The sequence below is a fragment of the Cervus canadensis genome, chromosome 29, assembly GCF_019320065.1.
Source record: "Cervus canadensis isolate Bull #8, Minnesota chromosome 29, ASM1932006v1, whole genome shotgun sequence".
Lineage (NCBI taxonomy): Eukaryota > Metazoa > Chordata > Mammalia > Artiodactyla > Cervidae > Cervus > Cervus canadensis.
The window spans coordinates 45,295,358-45,316,959 of record NC_057414.1 but is presented as its reverse complement, the minus strand read 5'-3'; the positions used below and the strand labels follow the sequence as shown (position 1 = coordinate 45,316,959).

Below are 21,602 nucleotides of genomic sequence, written 5' to 3'. Positions count from 1 at the left end.
TCGCAGGGTCTCTGAATCCCTCCTCTGGCCCAGGACCTGGGACAGGCCACACACAGCGCTGACCCTGGGATAACCTGACCAACTCTATGTCCAGTGGGCTCAGCCGTAAAGACACATCCGCATGAGAGCCCCGGGCTCCTCCTGTGGACCCCCTGCCCCGTCTGCTCCCCATGGTGGGAGCTGACGGCCCTTCTCAGGCAGGCACCCCGTGCTCTGCTGACAGTGACCACGTCCCCCCGTACACAGATGCAGGGAGACTCTGGGGGAGCACAGTAGGGGCTCACGTGCGTCCAGCCCCACCGGCCGCCAGTGCCCGGAGCAGCCGGCCACACCTCGCCCAGGCCTGGGGCATCTTTACCCACAGGGGGGCACTCCTTGGCCCTGCAGTGACCCTGCTCGGCCAGCAGAGGAGGGTGGCTGTCCGCTCAGCGGCCTTGGCCCTGGCAGGAGCGCGCCCATGAGCGGGCATTGCCAGAGAGCGGGCGCTGAGGTCAGAGGGATGCGGCAGGTTTTATTTTGGGTATCGGCAACCTCCCTCTCGGGGCGCCAGGCCCGGGGTTCAGCAGGACGGCGTCGAGCGGGTGCTGCTGGACCGGCTGCCGGCTGCCCGGGGCCTGCGACAGGTAATCCACACCCCGTGTGCCGGCCTGGGCTGGGAGCAGGGGGCAGGGCTGGGTCCCCCCGGGCCTGGGGATCTGGGCTGGAGGCACGGACCGGGCGGCCCAGCCCGAGGCTGCAGCAAGGGAATGACCTGAGCCCCAGGAAGAGTTTGAGGGCTGACGGGGCAGGGCCTTGGCCTGGGGACAGAGTGCGGTGGGCTGGGGTGGGCTTCTCAAGCCTACAAAGCTGAGCTGAGCCACGGAGCAGGAGGAGGCTGTGGTGGGGGGGGGGGCGCCCCCTCAGGTTCCTGCAGGGTTGACGCCCAGGGGACGGGGGAGGGCAGGGGCCCCCGCGTGTGCATGGTTGGGGGTGGCAGGGCCCAGAGACCTTGAACTGCGCCTGGCAGCCCTGAGCTGACCTGGGCGCCCACTCCAGCACTGGTCTGAGCTCCCAGTCGGCCCAGCCTGCGGGCTCAGGCTCTGCCAGGCCCCAGATAGAAGCCGCTGACGCAGCACTGTGGGGTGAGCTCGTCCCAGCCTGGGTGGCCACCCCCACACACCCTGAGCACTTCTGCGGGCTCCACAGTGGGTCGCTGGTTTGCGCTGTGTGGGGCTGGCATCTGCGCCCGTAGCTGGGGATCAGGGGCTGCCTGGGGGTGGGGGGCACTGAGGCAGTCAAGACGGAGGGCAGAGCGCCAGAGCCCAGGCAGTGGCCCCCGAGCCTCTCGACCTCTGTGGTGGGCAGGCCCTGACCCCAGGTTCTGTAAGGCGGGGACTTAATGCTGCCGCAGCAGAGGAAACAGGCCCTGGAGTCCTGTCCCCGAGGCCAGGACCCCGAGAGGGGCTGGGCTGGGTGCGGGCTGAGTGACCGGCTGCTTCTCTTGCCCGGCCCCATCCACCCCTCGGCCCTCGGGGCTCCGCTCGCTGCCCAGAGGCCCAGGGGCTGCCTCTGCCTGTGGCCCTCAGCTAATGTCCCATCCGGTCGGTGGACAAGAAGCCCTCCTTCCCTAGGAGATGCCCCCAGCTGGCGGGCACAGCCCTGGACGCCCCCGTGGAGGGGCCGCGGGCGACAGACCGTGTGTGCCGTGCCCAGGCTCCAGCACCCCCGGCCCGCCCGTACTCCTGCTCCCCTTCAGGACGCCTCAGAAAGCGGGCTCTGAGCAGACCCAGGCCTGGGGTACCAAAGGACCCGGGGGCCTGCTCATCAAAGGGGCTCCCCTGACATGGAGGGCAGCAGGGCCCCGCAGTGCAGGGGGTCGCAGGCCGGGGGGGCGCACATGGGCCGGAAGGACAGCCCCAGCCTGCCCCTGCCACAGGCCTGTCCGTGCACGTGGTGCAAATCTGTCACCCAAGGGGGCCTCACCTCTCTTGCTGTTTCCACACCAGTCCATCCGCCTACCCATCCCTCCCTCCTTCTATCCATCTGTCCATCAACCTTGTCCCTCCATCCATCCATCCATCCATCCATCTGCCTAGCCATCCGTCCCTCCCTCCCCATCCACCCATCCATTCCTCCCTCCATCCATTCATCCATCGACCTACCTCTCCCTCCCTCCCCATCCATCCATCCATCCATCCCTCCATCCATCCCTCCATCTCTTCATCCATCCATCCATCCCTCCACCCATCTATCCATCCATCCATCCCTTTATCCATCTATCCATTTATACCTTCCTCCCTCCCTCCGTCCATTCTCCCTCCCTCCTCCTATCCATCTGTCCACAAACCTTATCCCCTCATCCATCCACCTACCTCTCCCTCCCTTCCCCTTCCCTCCATCTGTCCATCAGCCTTAACCCTCCTTCCAACCATTCCTTCCTCCATCCCTCCATCCACCTATCCATCCATCCCTCCATCTATCCATGGATCTTAACCCTCCGTCCATCATCCATCATCCATCATCCACACATCCACCAAATCTCCTGGGTACCAGGATGAGGATGACCCTAAGGAAGGTCTCGTCCTCAGAGAACGCACAGCTTAGGGGCACAGAGCGACGTGTACACAGTCTCGGGGGCTGCAGACTTTGCGGGGCGAGTGCCACAGATGTCCCAGAGGAGGACTGAGCCCGTGTGCACCCTGACTGTGGCCACCACGCCCCTCAGAGCCCAGAGACTCACGCGCAGAAGGCCACTGGGCAGGACAGGACCTGCAGAGGCTCGGACCCTACCACTGGGCAGGGCCGACGGCCCTTCCAGACCCCCGCGCTTCGTCCCTGCCCCGTCAGCGAGCCCCAGAGAGCCAGCACGTGGAGACACATGGGAGCTTTACTGGACAGCGGGGGGCGGGGGGACAGTGCGGGCAGGGCAGGGGTTGTGGCTCTTGACCTGGAGACTCCGGCACGTGGCCGCTCCCAGCACTGACGGCGCCTTCCCTGGGAGCTTGTGGCTTCTCTGGAGAGGGTCCCTTTACCAACCAACAGCCAGAGTTCCTCTCCTCCCGGAACTGTGGTGGCAGTGAGCGCCACGTCGGAGGGCGAGGTCGGCAGGCCCCGCAGCAAGAGCGGCCAGGGTTGCGGGGCGAGAGCAGGTGTGAGAAGCAGCTTCTTCAGCAAGGTCGGGTTCGGGGGGCGGGAGGGTGGACCTGACCAGGTTCTCCCCTGGGCGTGCAGACTCGGAGGCAGGACGTGCTGCTGGCCTGTGCCCTGCTCCTGGGAAAGCTGAAACATACGGGGAGGTGGGGGGGGGCATCAGGCGCAGTCCCAGGAGGGCCGCTGCCTCTCTCCGGGGGCCACCCGGCTCCATCCAACCCCTCCGGCCGCCAGGAGCAGCCTCCCTGGTCCCCCTGCAGCCTGGAGGCCTGCTCCCGACGCTGCCGCCTGGACCCTGCTCAGGGCGCAGAGTGGAGGGACTTGGCCTGGGCACCCCGCCCTTCCCGAGGAGGTCCCGGTCCTCCAGTCGCGGGCAGCAGCCGGGAGCAGACCCCCTCCTGGGCCCCCCAGCTCCTGCCTGATGGAGCGGCCCCACGGCCACAGCCCTGGCCTCCCTCCTTTCCAGCCCGCAGCCCCCGCTCTGCCCAGCCACCATCCGTCAACGTCCCTGCGAGCACGTGGCGCCCACAAAGCGGGGTGGGCGGCTTAGCCGGGACCAGCCTGCCGGGAGGCCTGTGGGAACGTCCCGTTTAGCCGGAGCTCGGAGGGAGCTGCTCCCGCCTCCGCCCAGCCAGCCGACCTCTCGGGACGCTGCCCCTGCCTCCCTGGCCGCTGGCCGCCACCTCGCCGCGGCTCGCAGCGGACGCGCCTGTGGTTGGCCCGGCGACGGCAAGGCGGCCCTCACGTTTGCGGGCGGCCGCCCCTCCTGCCTCTGTGGGCGGCCGGCCCAGCACGTGCCCCCGCTTGGCGCCTGCCTGTGGGTCTCCCAGCCCGGTTCCTGCTGCCTCCCACCAGGCACCTCGGGCCACGGTGGGCTCACTTCTAGTCTGGGGGTGATGTCGGGGCCACCCCCTTGATCAATGCTGCGAACATTCCTGCCCCGAGTGCACCTGGCCTCAGGGAGCAGAGCACCTGGGGGCCCCCCTGCAGACGAGGGGGCCTTGTGCCCCCCTCAGGGACGGGACCTGCGGGCAGAGGGCTCGGCTCACCGCCGCCTCCTTCCCACCCCAGGGAGCAGCCATGCTCATCTCGGCCGCCTCCGTGGCCCCTGGGACGGCTGGGCCGTGTCGCCCGGGGCACCCCGGACCTCCACCACCTCTGTTGCCCAAGCCGGGAAAAGACAACCTGCGCCTGCAGAAGCTGCTGAGGAAGGCTGCCCGGAAGAGGATGGGCGGGGGTGGGCCCACCGCCCAACCCGGGGCTTTCCGCACCTCCCTGTCCCCTGTGAGCGAGGCCAGCCACGACCAGGAGGCCCTGAGCCCACGTCCCACAGAGGCCCCGCGTCCAGCAGAGGCCCCGCATCCGGCTGAAGCCCTGCGTCCCACAGAGGCCCCGCGTCCAGCAGAGGCCCCGCGTCCAGCAGAGGCCCTGCGTCCCATGGAGGCCCCGTGTCCGGCTGAAGCCCTGCGTCCCACCGAGGCCCTGCGTCCAGCAGAGGCCCCACGTCCCATAGAGGCCCCGCGTCCGGCTGAGGCCCTGCAGGCTGTGGCTGCCACGCCCCGTTGCCCCCCAACACCTGTCATCCACCACGTGGCCTCCCCCACACAGAGGTCCACGTTCTCCTTCAGCCTCGCCCAGCGCAGGAGCCTGGCTTCCCACTTCAGGGCCACGGGCCCCCAGCTCGCAGCCCCAGCCCCGGAGCTCGCCTGGTGCCCCAGCGGCTTCGCCCAGGTCTCGGCCCCTGCAGCGAGGGGCCGCCACGTCAGCCAAGTGCACGTCCGGCTGGCGCCATCGCCACAGGCCGGGACCCCCGAGCCCCCCCCGGCAGCCCCCCAGGATCAGTACACGGCCCCCCGCCCTCCTGGGGCTCAGCCCCTGATCCCTGTGGCCCACATCCGCCCACTGCCCACTGGGACGCAGGCGGCCAGCCCCCGGCCTGCGGCATCCCCAGTGCCCAGGCCTCCCCCTGGCCTGCAGGCCTCGGTGCCCAGGGAGGCTGGCACCCGGGTGGTGGTGCCCGTCGCCCCCACCTACCGCTCGCCGGGGCCCTCGCCTTTCAGGCCAGCCTCTGGGACCCCCGAAGCTGGGCGCCTGGAGGAGCCCCCCGCGGCTGGCCCTGCTGAGGCCGAGAGAGCCTCCAGCCCCTGCGGCGCCTCACCTCCGACCCCGTCGGCAGGCCCCCAGCCCTGCCTGGCCCCCAGAGCCGCAGCCAGGCCCCAGCTCAGCGGCTGGACGCGCCTGAAGCAGCAGCTGCTGGAGGAGTCGGAGGAGCCCCAGTTCCCAGGGCCGGAGCCCAGCCCGGGGCAGGTGGGCCAGGGCGGGAGCGCCCTCGCCAGCCCAGCGCCCCGGCCCCCCGCCTCCCGGGCCTCCAAGATGTGGGATGCGGTGCTCTACCACATGTCGGTGGCCGCGTCCCGCGGCGGCCAGGCGGGGCCCGGAGCCGGGGCACCCACCCTGGCCGGCCTCAGTCGCCTGCCTTTCCTTTATCGGCCTCGCTTCAACGCCCGCAAGCTGCAGGAGGTGGCCGCCCGACCCCCTCCCGTGACCTCCCCGGTCCTGGTCCTGAACCCCCAGCCCAAGAACTTCAACCGGACGGCGGCCGGCTGGGGGCTCCACTGAATGGCTGGGAGACCCCAGGGCCGTGGGGTGGACGAGAGGGGCTGAGTGTCCAGCTGGGAAACTGAAACAGTTCAAGAGGGGAGCCTGGCGGCCTGGGGTCTGGAGGGGCGCTGGGGCAGACGGGAGCAGGAAGCAGCACGGCGGGAAGAAGCGGGTAGCCAGGAGGCGGGTTTGGACGGTGCGGAGGGGCAGAGAGAGGTCTGAGTGTGGGGGCTTTGGGGTGAACCTCTGGGGAGGCAGACAGTTCAGGAGGCCGCCTTGAGGTCAGGGTTGTCTGAGTAGCCTCACAGGGCAGGGCCAACCTGGGCGTCTGCACGGGGCTTGGGGCAGGGGCTGCAGGGGGCGGTCACCCGCGGGGCTGGAGGGGCCGTGGTGCTCGGGAGGGTCTGCCCGGCTCCAGGAAGTAGGGCCAGGGTGAATCCCGGGAGCTCTGGGTCGTGAGTCCTGACATGTGCCAGGACAAGGAGGACTCTGGGGCCGCTCCCTTCTGCCGAGAAAGCGGGGGGAGACTTGTGTCTCCGTGGGGGCGGGTAGTGGCTGGGGGCTCGGGCGGGGTCGCCTGCGTGGGCTTCCCTGGCAGTGGGACTGCCGTGCCGCCCGAGGACGGGGCCCTGGCCAGCGCTGGGAGCAGGCTGAGGCCGGGGTGGGGGTGGTGAGCCAGCCCCTCACTGCTGCCCTTTGCTGTGGCTTTTGCTCCCCCCGGACTGAGGGCCAAGCTCCGGGGGCACTTGCTGATGAGACGGGGTGGGAGGGGGTGTCTCAGCCTCAAGGCTGGATGAGAAGACTGGGGGAGAACAGCCTGGCCCAGTGGGCAAGGTCCAGCCAAGGCCTGGACAGGTGGGGAAGGGGGCCCCCACTGTGCCCTCAGACGGGGTCTGACTCAGGACCAGCGCTGGGGCTCTGACCAGCAGTGGGAGAGAAACACGGACGTGTGGCGGGCAGGACTCAGGAGGGAAGGAGGCGGCTGGCAGGGGGACTTGCCGCGTGCTGTACATGGATCCTGGGATCCAGGCCACTAATAAAACTGTGCATGACCACGCCGCCGTCGGCTTTCTGCCTCCACCAGGTGATGGGGCGCGGTAGCCACAGGAGCAGCTCCCGCCGGGACCAGAGGGAGGGCCCGCCGAGACCCTCCGCCCACTGACGGGCGGGACCGAGCCCCGGGACTCCGCTTCTGGCCACGCTCGCCCTACAGTGCCTGGGAAGGCCTCCCCTGCCCAAGCGGCGCAGACTGGGAATCATGGCTCCTCCCAGGAGGGAGTCCGAGCTTTGCCGGGGTCGAGGCAGGACCCCAGAAGGACGGGGGTGGGCAGGGGGACCAGAGGGGCAGGCTCCGGCCCGCCCTGAGCCGGGCACTCCGCCCTCACGAGCCTCCTCCTGGCCCCGGCCACCTGGCGCCCAGGGCGGCAAATTTCACACACAACACATGGCACGCGGGCCGCTGCTGTGGACTCACCAGGCGGATGGGCCTAGGGCGCCGGGCCCTCGTCCACAAGCACCTTCTCATACTTTCCATGTCCGGTGGCCACAAACTTGTACCTCTTCCCAGACGGGGTGCTCTGCCGGGAAGTCCGGGGCCAAGGTGAGCGCCGCGGAGGGAGACAACGCCGGCCGCGGGAAGGCCTCCCAAGGGCGCCGAGGAGCCGCGCTCCCCGCCCACCTGCTCGACCCGCCCCCGGCGTCAGCCGCGTTCAGACGCACCTTGACCGTGGACGAAGTCTTGGGGCCTCCCTTCTGCTCCCAGAGATCCCGCCTGCTCATGTCTCCGGCCACAATATCCTGGGGGCAGAGGGAAGCCGCGTCACAGGGGGCCCCCACCGGGGGAGCTGGGAGCCCCGGGCCGGCTACAATTCCAGGACCGCAGGGCCGGCCCGCGTGCCTCCTTGCGGGGAGCGCCCACGGACGAGGCCCGGAAGCCGCCCCCCAGCCCTCCCCTGGGACCAGCCCTGCGACCACGGGCCCTGCGGCCCACACTTCAGCCCGGATGGCCCGCGCTTGCTGTGCCTAGGGGCCCGGCCCCGCCCCAGGAGGGACGCCTACCTTGCAGGGGGCGGACTTGGCGGCCGACTGAGCCTGCACCTCTCCCGTCTCCCAGCGGCTCTTAGTGCTCGCCACAGCCATGCTGGGCAGCTCGATGGAGGGCTGGCGGGTGAGCTTGGGGGTCCGGCCCGCGGTCTGCAGAGGAGACAGGGCCATCCTCGCTCTGCTCGGGCACGGGGTTGGAGGAGCAGGGCTTGAACGGAAGGGCCTTGGATGGATTGACGGTTGGGTGGACGGGAGTTAGTTGGGTGAAAGGGCGCTGGTTGTATGGAGGTGTGGGTTGGGGTGAATGGCATTGGTTGCATAGAGGAACATACATTGAACAAAGAAATATTGGGTGGAAAGACACTGGCTGAATGGAGGGGTACTGGTTAGATGGGTATTGGTTGGATGGAGGGGTGCAGATTGAATGGAAGGGTGTTAGTTGGATAGAGGGATGTGGAATTAGAGGAGGGACATTGGTCGGATGGAGAGGTGTTGGTTGGATAGAGGAACATTGGTTAAACAAAGAAGTGTTGCTTGGATAGAAGGCCATTGCTTGAATAGAGAAGTGTTGGATGGAAGGATGTTGGCTGGACAGAGTGGTATTGGTTGGCTGGAGGGTCATTGGTTGGATAAAGGGGTGTTGATTGCAAGGAGGGGTGTAGGTTGGATGGAAGAGAGCTGAATAAACAATGTGCTAGTTGGATGCGGGGTGGGGGTAGGATCGACGGAGGAACCGTGGTTGGATGGATAAAGGGCGAGATGGAAGAATGTGGAAGGGTGGAGTAGTGTAGATCAAATAGAAGGTTAGTTGAATAAAAGGGTGTTAGTTGGCTGAGGGCAGTAGGATCAGTGGAGGGACACTGGTTGGATGAAGGAAAGGGCACACGAAGGGACAAAGCACCCCGCAGAAAGTGAGGGCACCTGTGCCCACCTCAACGGCCTGGGTGTACTGCTCCAGCCGCTCATCAATCTTGGAGATGGGCAGGGCCGGCTGGGACCTCTTCACACTGTTACTGGGGAGAGAAGGGTCTTGGCCCAGGGCCCCGCCCTCAGCTTCTGGCCTCACCCTGAGCACCCGCCACAGGTCTCTCGGGCCCCAGATCTCCACCTCCTGGGCCCCCTCTTCAGCCTTCCCCCGGAGAACCCTCCGTCCTGCCTTCCCCTGGAGAACCTGGGCCCTGCCTCCCCTGGAGAACCCTGGGTCCTGCCTCCCCTGGAGAACCTGGGCCCTGCTTCCCCTGGAGAACCCTGGGTCCTGCCTCCCCTGGAGAACCTGGGCCCTGCCTCCCTTGGAGAACCCTGGGTCCTGCTTCCCCTTGAAGAACACTGGGTCCTGTCTTCCCTTGAAGAACCTGGGCCCTGCTTCCCCTGGAGAACCTGGGCCCTGCTTCCCCTGGAGAACCCTGGGCCCTGCCTCCCCTGGAGAACCCTGGGTCCTGCCTTCCCCTGGAGAACCTGGGCCCTGCCTCCCCTGGAGAACTCTGGGTCCTGCTTCCCCTGGAGAACCCTGGGCCCTGCTTCCCCTGGAGAACCTGGGCCCTGCCTTCCCCTGGAGAACCTGGGCCCTGCTTTCCCTGGAGAACCTAGGCCCTGCCTTCCCCTGGAGAACCTGGGCCCTGCTTTCTCTGGAGAACCTGGGCCCTGTCTTCCCCTGGAGAACCCTGGGTCCTGCTTCCCCTGGAGAACCCTGGGCCCCCTCTTCAGCCTTCCCCTGGAGAACCCTCGGTCCTGCCTCCCCTAGAGAACCTGGGCCCTGCCTTCCCCTGGAGAACCTGGGCCCTACATTCCCATGGAGAACCCTGGGCCCTACATTCCCCTGGAGAACCCTGGGTCCTGCTTCCCCTGGAGAACCTGGGTCCTGCCTTCCCCTGGAGAACCCTGGGTCCTGCCTTCCCCTGGAGAACCTGGGCCCTGCTTCCCCTGGAGAACCTGGGTCCTGCTTCCCCTGGAGAACCCTGGGTCCTGCCTTCCCCTGGAGAACCCTGGGCCCTGCTTCCCCTGGAGAACCTGGGTCCTGCCTTCCCCTGGAGAACCCTGGGTCCTGCCTTCCCCTGGAGAACCTGGGCCCTGCTTCCCCTGGAGAACCTGGGCCCTGCTTCCCCTGGAGAACCTGGGTCCTGCCTTCCCGTGGAGAACCCTGGGTCCTGCCTCCCCTGGAGAACCCTGGGCCCTGCCTCCCCTGGAGAACCCTGGGTCCTGCCTTCCCCTGGAGAACCTGGGTCCTGCTTCCCCTAGAGAACCCTGGGTCCTGCCTCCCCTGGAGAACCTGGGTACTGCCTGGGAAGCAGCCAGACATACCTCTTCTTAATGGAGCGGTTCAGGGACTCGGTTCTGTCGCTGAGCTGTGGAGGGCGGGCGGAGATGGAGCCTTGAAAGCCGGAGCGAGGCCCAGAGCCCCCGCCCCACAGCTGCGCCCCGTGCCCCACCCCCCGTCCCACGGCCCAGCTCATGCCCATCCCAGGCCCTGCCAAGCACCGCACGGCACACAGGCAGCAGCCCATGCAGGAAAAAGGACAAGGCATGGGGCGGAACCTACTTTGGTGCTGGGGCTCAGGGGAGGTGAGCCCACTTCGGTCCCCTCCAAGACCAGGGGGCTGGGTGTCCTGGGCTGTCGGCAGCTCTGGTGCTGGGAGCAGAATGTCTGGGGTTAGGGTTGGACCACTGTCCCCTCGTCCCCCCTCCTGCCCCCCCAGGGCCCCAGCGGACGCTGCCCCTCCCTGGGCCTCCTCGGCTCCTCTCCTGCCTGACGTGCTCTGATTCTGAATTCTCTGTCGCGGGAGCTGGTGAGTCTGGGAACATGCTGTTCCATCCCTCGGTCACCAGCCTCACCGCCCTCGGGGGCTGCAGGGGCTACTGTCTGCAGGTGGGGGTGACGGCTCCCTCTGGGCCGGTCCCATGAGGCCCACAGGGCCTGCAGGCAGCAGAGAAAGAGCCAGCCCAGGGCTGGAGTGCCACCCAGACCTGTGGGGAGCCCCCGCACCTGCACCTCTGCCTCCTCGGTCCCCGCCAGCCCTGGGCTGCCCTGCACGGGCTCCTCGGGCCCGCTGGGCTCTGGGGCCTCTGCGGCCAGCCCCTCCCGGGGCTCCAAGTCAGGGCTCAGATGCAGCTCCTCCAGACGGACCTCAGCGGGGCTCAGCTCGTCGGCACCCTGGGTCCCAGAGGTGCTCTGGTGGGGCCTGTGGTCGTGGGGGAGGCAATCCGATTAGTCAAAGGTCATCTGATGGTTTGCTTTGAGGGTCTCCCCAGGTCTGAGCGTTGGTTTCCCCGTCTGTAAGTTGGGGCCCTCAGACCAGCTGAGTGCCAAGGAATCCCAAGACCCCAGCATCTTTGGGGAAGTGAGGCCAAGGACCTCAGCGTCTGCCCCATGGTGACCAGTGCCCACTGCCTCGTGGACAGAGGGCCACCGGCTCACTGAGGCTACTCCCAGGCCCCAGGCCGGGCCCGTGTCCTGCTTGTCAGTGTCTGCCTGGTTGGCCTAGGAGGGGCCCCTGTTCCTGCCCGATCCGTGTAGGGGCGACAGGCCTGGGCGTCCAGTAGGCCTGAGGAGGGGGCTGAGGGGGGTTTGGGAGCTGGTGCAGTGGGAGACAGGGCAAGAACTGGGGTCACAGCCGGGACCACAGCCCAGAGGAGCGGGCCGGACATGGCTGGCTGGGGGCAGGAGAGGCCGGCCGCTGGCAGCCCGTGCAGGCCTGCATTTGAGCGGGACTGAACCTGGAGAAGAAGATGGGAAATTCTCGCATTTTCCATGATTTCAGGCCCCTTGGTGTTCGTGCCAGCCAAGACCCAGACCCACCACCCAAGGTGCGCCGGGTTGGAGCCAGCAGCAGCCTCACAGAGGCCCATTCAGCCCCGGCTGCGGGCGGCCAGGCAGGTGCGGGGGGCAGGGAGGCCTGGCGCCCAGGAGGGTCCGCGGAAGAGCCACAGTGCCCCCTGCTGGCAGGCCAGGCCGCCGGGGACAAAGGGAGCCGGCTCGGCGGCCACTCCGACCAGAGGAGAGGGGCCTCCCTGCTGCCCCCCGCCCCAGCTCAGCAATGCAGGGTGCACCCGGCCCCCAGAGACCGTGGGGAACTGAGGCCTGGAAAGGGTCCTGGCCGAAGGGCCACAGCAGGACCAGGGCCCGGCCGGCTCTGGGTGTGGGGGCTGCTTGCAGGAGGACTAGGGTTGACGGAGGGACGGGAGAGGTCTTAGAGCTTGGGCTGCTTGGGACCTTGGGGTGGGGGGACCGCAGATGGCCTGGGGAGGGGGCCAGGGCCCCAAGCACAGCGCTCCCGAGCCCATCCGGGCCCTGACCACGGCCGAGGGCCCGAAGCCCGGCTGAGAGCCCCCCGAGGCGGGTGGGGGCAAGGCCCCCTCCCCCCACCAGCCCCAGCTCAGCGGCTGCGCATCTGGAAAGCTTGTCCCCCAGGCCGCCTCGAGGCCGCACATCTGGAAATACCTGCTCCCCTCCGTGGGAACAGCGCGCGCCGCCCCCGGGGAGGAAGGGGCCCGGGGGCGCGGGGCCTCCCTGACGTCAGCAGGCTGCACACGTGCTGAGCGGGCCGCAGCTGGTCTGGACGGGCCGGGGCCCTGGGAGCCCAGAGCGAGCCCCACCCGCCGCCCCCGTCTCGTTCTCTTCCTCCTCCTGCCCCCACGGCCGCAGGGGCGTTTTGGGGGGCTGCTGGGGAGGGGCGCAGAGGGCGCGGCCCGGACACGGGTTAGGGGGCTGGAGGGAGCCCGCCACCCCCAGGCTGTGACCTCCACTTGCCTGTCGTCCTCCTGCGTCCCCTCCGGACTCTCGCCCCCAGGGGGGTCCCCCGCATCCGTGGTCTCCCCAGCACCCCAGTGCTGCTGCCGCTGCTGCTCCGGCTTCTGGGACCAGTCGCCAAAGCCCTCATCCTCGTCCAGTTCAGGGGCCTCTGAGGGCTTGGGGCTGAGGCTGGAAGAGCAGGCAGGGTCTCAGGGCCAGGCTGGAGGTGGGGCCGGGGGCTCTCAGACCCTGGGCGCCAAGCATGGGAGACCCTGGTCTGCACAGACGCAGCACTCCACTGCTGGGCTGGGTCTCCCCCATCAGTCTGGGGCTCCCCAAGTGCTGGGGTGTTCCTCCCCCTCAGTCTAGGCCTCCCCAGCTTCTGAGCTGAGTCTTTCTCCTCAGTCTAGGGCTCCCCAAGTGCTGGGCCGAGCCTCCCCCATTAGTCTGGGGCTCCCCAAGTGCTGGGCTGAGCCTCCCCCATTGGTCTGGTGCTCCCCAAGTGCTGGGCCGGGCCTCCCCCCTCAGTCTGGGGCTCCCCAAGTGCTGGGCTGAGCCTCCCCCATTAGTCTGGGGCTCCCCAAGTGCTAGGTCGGGCCTCCCCCCTCAGTCTGGGGCTCCCCAAGTGCTGGGCTGAGCCTCCCCCATTAGTCTGGGGCTCCCCAAGTGCTGGGCTGAGCCTCCCCCATTAGTCTGGGACTCCCCAAGTGCTGGGCCGGGCCTCCCCCCTCAGTCTGGGGCTCCCTAAGTGCTGGGCTGAGCCTCCCCCCTCAGTCTGGGGCTCCCCAAGTGCTGGGCCGGGCCTCCCCCCTCAGTCTGGGGTCCCCAAGTGCTGGGCTGAGCCTCCTCCCTCAGTCTGGGGTCCCCAAGTGCTGGGCTGGGTCTTCCCCATCAGTTTAGGGCTCCTCAAGTGCTCGGCCGAGCCTCCCCCCTCAGCCTGGGGTCCCCAAGTGTGGGTTAGGAGCCCCCTCTGCTCCCCCAGCTGAGGCAGCAGGGGCCGGCACCAGGCTCCTTCCCTGGGCAGTGGGGTGAGCCCCGCGCCCTGCGCCCCGCTTCAGGCCGGGCCCCGGCCGCGGTGGTCTCTGCCTGCTAGGATGGGGACCTGGCTCGAAGGGCCTTGACCGCTACAGCACACCACCCCACCCAGAGCTGCTGACTCAGAGAAAATGGAACAAAACAGGGCCAGGAGGAGGGGGGGGCATTATTGGAAAAACAGCCCAGCCCAGCCACAGCGGCCTCCCGGGCCCCGGGAGGGGACGAGCCGGCCTCGGCCGCCAAGTTGGACGTGGCCTCCGTGAGTCACTGGCTCTGAGGAGCGGGGCCGGGGGCTTGGGGCCCAGGGCCCCACAGCTGCGCTCAGAATCGGTCCAAGCAGGGGGACTGTGCAGGGGGACAGGGCTGAGTCAGGGCCCCAGGAGGCTGGAGGGGAGGGGGCCCCTCCAGGAGGGGCTGGAGGGGGTCCAGCAGAGTTCTCTGGCCCCCAGCGCTGCAGTGACCCTCACCCTGAAGACATCCCCACCGTGCCCGGGTTCCAGGAAGGCCCTGTCCCTGCCTCCTCATCCCCTCTGCTCTGGGGCCTCCAGCCCGGGGCCCCCTCTGCCCAGCAGTGTGGTGCGGGACGGGTGAGCCGGCGAGGGGGGCTCACAGCTTCTCCTGCTCCGACTGCTCTGGGGATGGGCTTCCTTCGTCTTCGTCTTGAGCCCGAAGCTGCCGCTCCCTGTCCCGCCGGCGCCGCTCGCGGGCGGCCTCCTCCTCATCCTCCACACTCCACTGAGCGGCGAGCCTGGGGACATGAGAAGGGGTGACCTCGGGGCCCACGCCCCCGCCTCCCATCCCAGCAGGCCAGCTGGGGACCCTCGAGGCCTCAGTTTCCCCGTTTCTAAAGCAGAGACCAGGAGAGAGGGTCAGGAAGGTGCCTTCGGCCAGTGGAGCTGGCCTCTGGAGGTCCACGTGCCTCCTGGTGACGAGGGGCTCACAGTCAGATGGGCCTGGGGAGCCCCAGGGATGGGGCCAGACCCTCTGCCCCTGCCAGCAGCCCGGCTCCCTGGCCCTCATCGCAGCCGGACACTGGCCAGCGCAGCTCTGGCTGCAGGCAGGGCCTGGCGGGCACCTCACCTCCGGCAGAGGTGCGGAGAGCTGCTGCCCCTCCGCCTCCCTGAGTCACGTGACTGTCGGGCACTGGTAGCCCGGGTGGGGGTCAGGCCAGAGGCAGCCCAGCCCCTCAGGAGGCCGTCTTGGGCAGGGGGCGATCATCCCTGCCTGCCCCCCCACCCCAACGAGAGTAAAAGGCATTGGGAGACAGAGGCCCCATTAAAGGACCTGGGAGGGGCTGCCTTCAGCCAGGGCCTGAGCCCTCAGCCCCCCCAGAGCCGCCCTCCAACCCAGAACCCCATGCGGGCTCACTCCAGACCGCGCTGTCCACGAGAAACTGAGGCCCATGTGGAGCCGGGCCCCGGGGAGCTTCCTCCCGCAGGCCTGCTGACCCCCAGCATTCCCAAGGTCCCTCACCCAGGCTACACAAGGAGGCCTGAGCCCGGGTCCCGGGGCCTGGCCACCCCAGCCCTGGCCCAGCAGCTCTCGAGTTGCTGGCACCCAGCGTGCACCGCAGGTCGCGGCCAGCCTGCCTGCCCCGGCTCCCCTGGAGCCGGAGAGGAGGGTCCCGGGTCTCCCGAACCGGGGTCTCAGCGCCTTCCTGCTGTGTCCCCCGCCTGACCCCACAGCCCGCTCCTTCAGAGCCCCGTCCCCTGGCCAGGGTGGGCCGGCTCTGTGGTCTCGGCAGGCCTGCCAACACATGATCTAATCTCTCCTAGGTCTCCCCGGAGCTTCCTAGACAAAAGCCAGGCCCCTCCACAGCCCCAGCTCCAGGCCCACTCCCCCCCGCTGCAGCCGCAGGGGACCCCAGCCGTGCAAACCCAGCCTCCCGCTCAGACCTCGGCGCCCCCCGCCCGCCCACCCCCGCGCCTCAGAAGTGCCTCTGACTCCCCCCCGAGCTCCAGGGAGCCCCTAATCCCCCACACCTGGCCCCATCACACTGCCGATGGAGCCAGCTTCCCGCTCCAGGCCCTAGGCGGGGGCTGGGGGCCATGTCCTGTCTAGGGGGGAAGAGCCTGGGTGATCCTGAGGATGGGGGGACCCGGGGTCTGGGGGTCCTCCCTCCTGTGAGCACCCACAGCCCCCCAGGCCAACGGTGGGAGGCGAGCAGGGCCGGGCAGTGGGACCAGGCCCCCCGCCGTGGGGTGGAGAGGTGTCCACAGCCGTCTCCCGGAGGCACCCGGGGCGGGGGGCTTCTTGGAGGGGCGAAACCAGCCACGGGCCCCCTCTCTGCTGTGTGCACACACGCCCACGGCGTGTTCATGTGGGGCTGAGTGTGTACGCGTGGGCCCCGGTGGGGGGTGAGTGTGCCCAGGTGGGGCCTCTCTCAGGCTGTAACTCCAGCCCCCTCCCCGAGCCTCGGGGACCCTTCGCCGGCACAGCTAAGCGCAGAGACCACGCAGACTGCTCACCCACAGTCGGGCCGTGTGTCCCGGCCACCAGGCCCCACACCGCCTGCGCCCAACCCTGGTCCCAGGCCCGCCAGCAAGACGGGCCTCCCTGCCACACACACACCACACACATGCACACATGGGTGCGCCTTCTCCCACGTGGGCAGAGGCCCACAGTCACACGCGGGTCCCAGCGCCCCACACTGGGGGTCTGCATGTGGCAGACCCAGGCCTGGGAACCAGGTGAGGGCCAGGTGGCAGGCCCGGCCGGGCCCCCGGGCCCAGCCAGGGTGCCCCAGCGCGTGTTTACTGTTTCCCGCCATCGTCCTGACAACGGCGCTGGCCCGAGGCCAAGGCATGTTTTCTGAGAACTGCGCTCCTGAGAAGAGGCCCCTCCGAAGGTCAGCCCAGCTCCCGGCGGTCTGCACGTGACTCCCCAGCCTCAGGCAGGGGACAGAGTGGGGGACGTGGGGTAGGGGCTTGGGGGGCTCCCCACAGCCCCTGCCGGGGGAGAGGCCGCGCTGCCCCGGGCCCTGACCCGCGGCGCGGGCCCCTTCCCTCCGGCCCCCCTCCCTCAGCCCCAGGATGTGAGTCACGGGCTGGGGCCCCTCCCATGACCTCACCCCCTTGCTGTTCTGCAGCTGGGCCGCGTTCTGGGAACTGAGAGGGGGGCGGCTCTCCTGGGGTGGGGTGGGGGCCTCTGGCCTGGGAAGGCGCCCCCGGCCGGCGGCCCAGACCCCTTGGCACGCCAAGCGGAGCTGTCAGGATGCTGGCGCGGCCGCCCGTGGCCCTGGCTCGGCCCGCGTGCAGCTGCGAGGGATTTGGTGTTCCTGCACAAACGCAATTATCTCCTTCCTGCGTCTGCTCTGGCTCCGGGCGCGCCCAGGGCTCAGCCCCAGGGGCCGCGGAGCGGGCCTCCGCTCCCCAGCCCGGTCACGCTCCACTGAACAGCCTCGCCCCTCCAGGCTCACGAGCATGTGCAGGGCCCCGTGAGCCAGCTGCGGGTCCCCGTTCTCAGCGGGGGTCCCCAAGTCCAGCGGCTGGCCCCGCTGGCCACGTCCACCGCCTCGGGGGCCCCTCCTCCCCTTCCTCCACAGCCCCCCGGTCTCCACCAAGGCGTCGGCGGTGCCAGGCCTGCTCTGGTCTCCCCAGCATCCTGACCGCCCTCCTCCCATCCTGCCTGGCGGCTCCAGAAGGCACGTCAAGCCTCTGTCCCGTCTCAGCTCTGCCCCCTGCAGGCAGCTCCTGTCCCCCCTAACCCCCCACACCTTCTGCCCATCTCCCAGAGCCTAAAGCTCGGCTCAGAGTCCCGGGAAGGACCAGGGCCTTAGCTGGGGGCCTGGGGCCTGAGGGAGAATGGCCAGGCTGGGCCAGGCCGACGTGGAGGGCCTTTCCCTCTGGAGACCCGCAGGGCACCCTCCTGACCACTGTCCCCTGGACACCACGGGCGGGAGTCCTGGGGACCTGGGACGGTCAGCCCGTGTGCCTGTGACCAGCAGGGCATCCGGTCCCCTGAAAGGATCTCCCTTCCCCAGGCTTTCGTTCGCCCCGGTGGACGCCACAGAGCAGCCGGTGCCTCGAGTGACCACAGAGCCCACACGTGCAGGGACAGTGTGGAAGGACCCAGAGGCCACTCGGCCCGGCTTCCAGGCTGGGGGACTGCACGGGGCCCAGCCGGGGGGCTCGGGAGGGGGCGGGAGGCTGGGCAGCACCCGCGCTCCACGACTCCCTGGGTGCAGTGCAGGCCCCACCAAGGCAGCTCACGGAGGGCCGCGGGGGCCAGGGTGCCGGCCGTCACTCACCCGTGCCGCAGCAGCGGGAGGGCTGAGCCAGGAGCACGCGGGTGGCGCAGGGTGTGGGCGGCCGCCCCGGTGTGGGGCTGGCACGGAGCGGCGGGTAACCGGGCCCCCACCCTCCTGACCGTCCTGGCGCGGGTCCAGCCCCTCCTGGCCCACCCCCAGCAGCACCTTCCTGGGTGTGTGTGTGCCCGCCTGGGCGCCTTAGACCAGGGAGACACCCCACGGGGCCAGCCCCGCCCCCTGTTCAGGGACACTCAGCAGGTGACCTTGAACTTGGGTCTGGAGGATGAGCAGGGGTCTGTGAGTTGGACCTCGGAGGCTGTGGGAAGAGCAGAGATAGGGTGGGCGGGAGAGCTGAGTGGCCGGGCCTGGGAGGGGAGTGGGGTGTCTGGGGGGCGGTGCCCTTGTCCCTGGGGGCAGGCGTCAGGTGAGCCCACAGCAGCGCAGGTGGTGTCGGACCAGCATTTGGGAAGGAGGCCCAGCTGGGCCGCGGGGAAGGGGCAGACGTGGTGGGGAGCTGGCGGGTGGACTGCAGGGAGGAGGGACAGGCTCCCGGAGCTCCCCGGAGGGGGCACGCAGGAGCCTGGGAGGGTCAGCCTGGGGTCGCTGACCCCCAGGGGTCCCTGGGATCTCGGAGAGATAGGGCAGTGGGGAAGGAGGCAGACAGGGTGCCCTGGCCCACCCCGGGATTAGTAACCCCTTCGGCGGCCAGGGGAACTGGGAGAGTGACCAGCTGGGGGCATCCAGCTCCCGGCGACCGCGGGCAGAGCCCCTCCTGCCGCCCTCTGGCCCCGCCCGCCCCACGGGCACCACCAGGGCCTGCTGTCCACAGCTGAGGCCCAGCCAGCACCGCCAGCCACCACTGGGGGCCTCGCGGTGCCCCCTCTGCTGGGGTGCGGGGTGCCAGCTCTTCCTGACTCTCCCCACGGCTGTACCCCCAACACCGGGGGGCAAGACCCGGAGCAAGACTCAGGGGCAGGGGGCCGCGAGTGGCCCGGGCAAGATCGAGCGCAGAGGCTGAGCTGTGGGCCCTGGGAGACCAAGGGTTTCAAGCAGGAGACGGGAAGGTGCTGGCAGGGGCCTAAGGTGGGGAGCCTGCGGCCATCCCTGGCGTGACTGAGGGGGCCCCAGGGATGCGGAAGGGGGGCTGTTGCCCGCCCTGGGGTGAGGAGGGCCCAGGCCGCCTGGGGAGGGCTCTGCCTCACTGGCCCTCCTCCCCAAAGCGAGACCCCAGGCCCAACCTCCGGCTCCCCAGCTGTGAAAAGGGATGCTGACCCTGCTTGGCAAGGTGAGAACTGAGGTCAGCCCTGGCCAGGCGGGCCCAGCTCTTGCTCCCCACAGCCGGCACCGCAGCAGACCCGTGTCCACAAGAAGGAGGCCGCAGTGCCCTCAGAGGTCTGGGCTGCACACCCCACACTACCCCCTGCACCACGTCCTCTTGGCCCCATGGGCAGGTCACATCTGGGAAGCCTCCCTGGAGGAGGGGGCATCAGCTTGCAAACTAGCTTTCCCACAACCACAGAGAGGATGGCACCCCAGAGGTGCAGACTGGGGGTGCAGGAGGGGCTGCTATGTCTCCAGGGCATCCAGCCCGCACCTCTGGGCGTGGGGGCGAGGGGGCACAGCTGCAACCTCTGGGAGCCCGAAGCTCGCAGGAGAGAGGCCAGCCCTGCAGGGGCTCCGCAGCACCCTCGGGCGGCCCAGGGACAGACAGCGAGCGACCTGCCCTCCCCAGGACCACGGCTGCTCCGGCCTCAAGGGAGTGGAGGGCCCTCCGACCTGGGGACGAGGCCAGAGCAGCCTGTGGATGGGCCCGCTACCCCCCAGCCCAGAGATCCCCCCAGCACTGGCCCCGTCCCCCTCAGCACCCCCGGTCCAAAGACCCCCCCAGCCCTGGCCCCCTCCCCCCGGCCCTGGCCCCCTCCCCCCGGGCACTGGCCTCCCCCCAGCACTGGCCCCCTCCCCCGGCCCTGGCCCCCTCCCCCCGGCACTGGCCCCCTCCCCCCAGCACTGGCCCCCTCCCCCTGGCCCTGGCCCCTGTCCTTGGGCACCGCTGCCTCTCAGGGTCCAGGTGGAGCCTCCCTGCCTGTCACCCGCCCATCCTCCAGCAGTGGGGCAGCACGTGGGGGCCTCTCGCTTGGGGGACCCCTGGCTGCCTGCCCACCCAGAGCCCCCGAAGGCTCGGACCCCCTTCTGCATGACTTTCCAGCCAGCCCCTCGGGCAGACCAAGGAGGATCACCCCTGCCTTCGCCTTCCAGCCCCCAGGGGCCCCTCAGGCCACGTCCCCACCCCACGCCTCCTCTAGGCCGTCACCCCACTGGCACCTGGGCCGTCTCTGCTGGCCCCACTGCCCAGGTCTCAGCAGACTCAGTGCCCGCTTACAGCTGAAGATGGGGCAGGGGTGAGGCTGCAGGGCCTGTGGTCTCCCTGGGAAGATGGGTGAGGGGACCACAGCCGCCCAGCACTGCCCTGGCCTCCCGCCCCGGCCGGGACCCCCAGATGACACCCTAGCATCTGCCACCTGCTCCATCACCTCCCTCAGCCAGTGCAGCCCACCCCCCCAGCCTGTCAGGGTCTCCCTCCCCACTTCTTTTGCCAGCACTCTATTTTGTCAGGTCCTAGGGACCCAGCGATGGGTGAGATGCCCTCCCTGCCCTCAGAGGATGCAGGAAAGCTCATGTTGGCTCCACAGCGTGGCTCCAGGGCCTCAGAAGAGGACCCCTGTTCTGAGCTTCATTTAGGGGGGCATCCTCTCGGATGAGGGACCCCCGTGCCTGCACTCAGCCTGGAGGGACAAGAGGCCGTGGTAGGAGGAGGCCCTGGGAGGGGGCGGGGCAGCAAGTGGACAGTGGCCGCCCGGGAGACACACTGGGGGTCGCGGCCAAGGGGCCTGCAGATGGGCGGGTGCGGCCCTCGGAGCTGCGACCCCCCCCAAGGCCCTGCCTCTCCCTGCCCATCCTCCCCGGAGCCCAGGGGGAGGCCCACCCCTCCCGGGGGACGCACGGCCCTGGCACCTCCTGGGGGCTGCTCCCTGGTCCTCGCCCCTCCAGGAGGGGTCTCTGTGCCTGTGGCCGGGGCTCCCTGCTCCCACTGCAGCCCCCCATCTGGAGCTGCTTGCCGTTCCTGGGGAGGTGGCTGCCCAGCCGCTGCCCACCCCCTGCAAGCCGGTGGTGCCTGGCCCCAGACTCTGGACAAGACCCCAGCCCCCCTCCATAGCCACTGCCCGCTGTCCTGCTACCTCAGGCTCCTGCCGTACCCTTTACCCCAGACCCAGGACCCACAGAGCTCCCGGGGATCCAGGCTCTGACGCTGGCGGGTGGGGGGCACTGCAGGTCAGGCCTGCCCACCACACCGCTGTCCCTAGAGCTGTCCAGGCGGGCCGGGCAGACCCCCACCAGCCACCCGAACATCCAAATGGTGAGGGTGTCCTGTTCTGATGGGAACCGGGGCCCCCAGGCAGCCAGGCTCCCATCAAGGGGCATCTGTGACCTTCCCTATGGGGGCTTCACCCACCCCGACAGCTTGGCCACACATGACCCTGGAAGACCCCGACAAGACTGGGAAGTGGGCACTCGGGCCCTGCGCCTCCGGACCCCAGGCTTGCCCTCGGTGCCCAAGGCTGGCCCCCAGGCTGGGCTCCCGGCACCCAGCCCGTCACCTCCCCTGGCCGCACGCCCTACCTCTCGTGATGTGGTCCGTGCCCAGCCTCCGTGCCGAGGTGCTCCCACGCCTCTGCCCCCGTCTGCTCTCACCAGCCTGCCCATCTGGGCTGCGGTGGCCCGGCGGGGCTGAGGCCGCTCCTTCCTCTGCCCCGTGCCCCG

The 21,602-nt window shown here is 69.4% G+C and overlaps 2 protein-coding genes across 12 annotated transcripts in view; one reads left to right on the top strand and one right to left on the bottom strand.

The window, feature by feature from the left end:
• The first annotated feature begins 491 nt into the window (after window positions 1–491).
• LOC122430763 (proline-rich protein 33-like) lies at window positions 492–5,748 on the top strand. The gene is made up of 2 exons (XM_043451580.1): window positions 492–623; window positions 4,201–5,748. The coding sequence occupies exon 2, from the start codon at window positions 4,210–4,212 to the stop codon at window positions 5,746–5,748; it is 1,539 nt and encodes a 512-aa protein (XP_043307515.1). The 5' UTR covers window positions 492–623; window positions 4,201–4,209.
• The window catches only part of LSP1 (lymphocyte specific protein 1), a 37,491-nt gene continuing 18,737 nt past the window's right edge, over window positions 2,849–21,602 (bottom strand). For 6 of the 11 annotated variants that reach the window (XM_043452761.1, XM_043452757.1, XM_043452762.1 and 3 more), the window contains exons 2-11: window positions 14,145–14,282; window positions 12,518–12,688; window positions 10,754–10,949; window positions 10,310–10,399; window positions 10,072–10,115; window positions 8,705–8,786; window positions 7,789–7,923; window positions 7,450–7,527; window positions 7,205–7,307; window positions 2,849–3,258 (exon numbers count right to left, since the gene is read on the bottom strand). In XM_043452761.1, the coding sequence (XP_043308696.1) occupies window positions 7,218–7,307; window positions 7,450–7,527; window positions 7,789–7,923; window positions 8,705–8,786; window positions 10,072–10,115; window positions 10,310–10,399; window positions 10,754–10,949; window positions 12,518–12,688; window positions 14,145–14,282 (1,024 nt within the window). In that variant the 3' untranslated portion in view covers window positions 2,849–3,258; window positions 7,205–7,217. Of the gene's footprint in view, window positions 3,259–7,204; window positions 7,308–7,449; window positions 7,528–7,788; window positions 7,924–8,704; window positions 8,803–10,071; window positions 10,116–10,309; window positions 10,400–10,753; window positions 10,950–12,517; window positions 12,689–14,144; window positions 14,283–14,453; window positions 14,777–16,002; window positions 16,741–21,602 lie in introns of those variants that run through there. The other 5 variants (XM_043452758.1, XM_043452753.1, XM_043452752.1 and 2 more) reach the window with 5 other exon arrangements.

Excerpts from the sequence above, each read along its gene's own strand:
- LOC122430763 (XM_043451580.1), top strand. The coding sequence starts at position 4,210 with ATGCTCATCTCGGCCGCCTCCGTGGCCCCTGGGACGGCTGGGCCGTGT.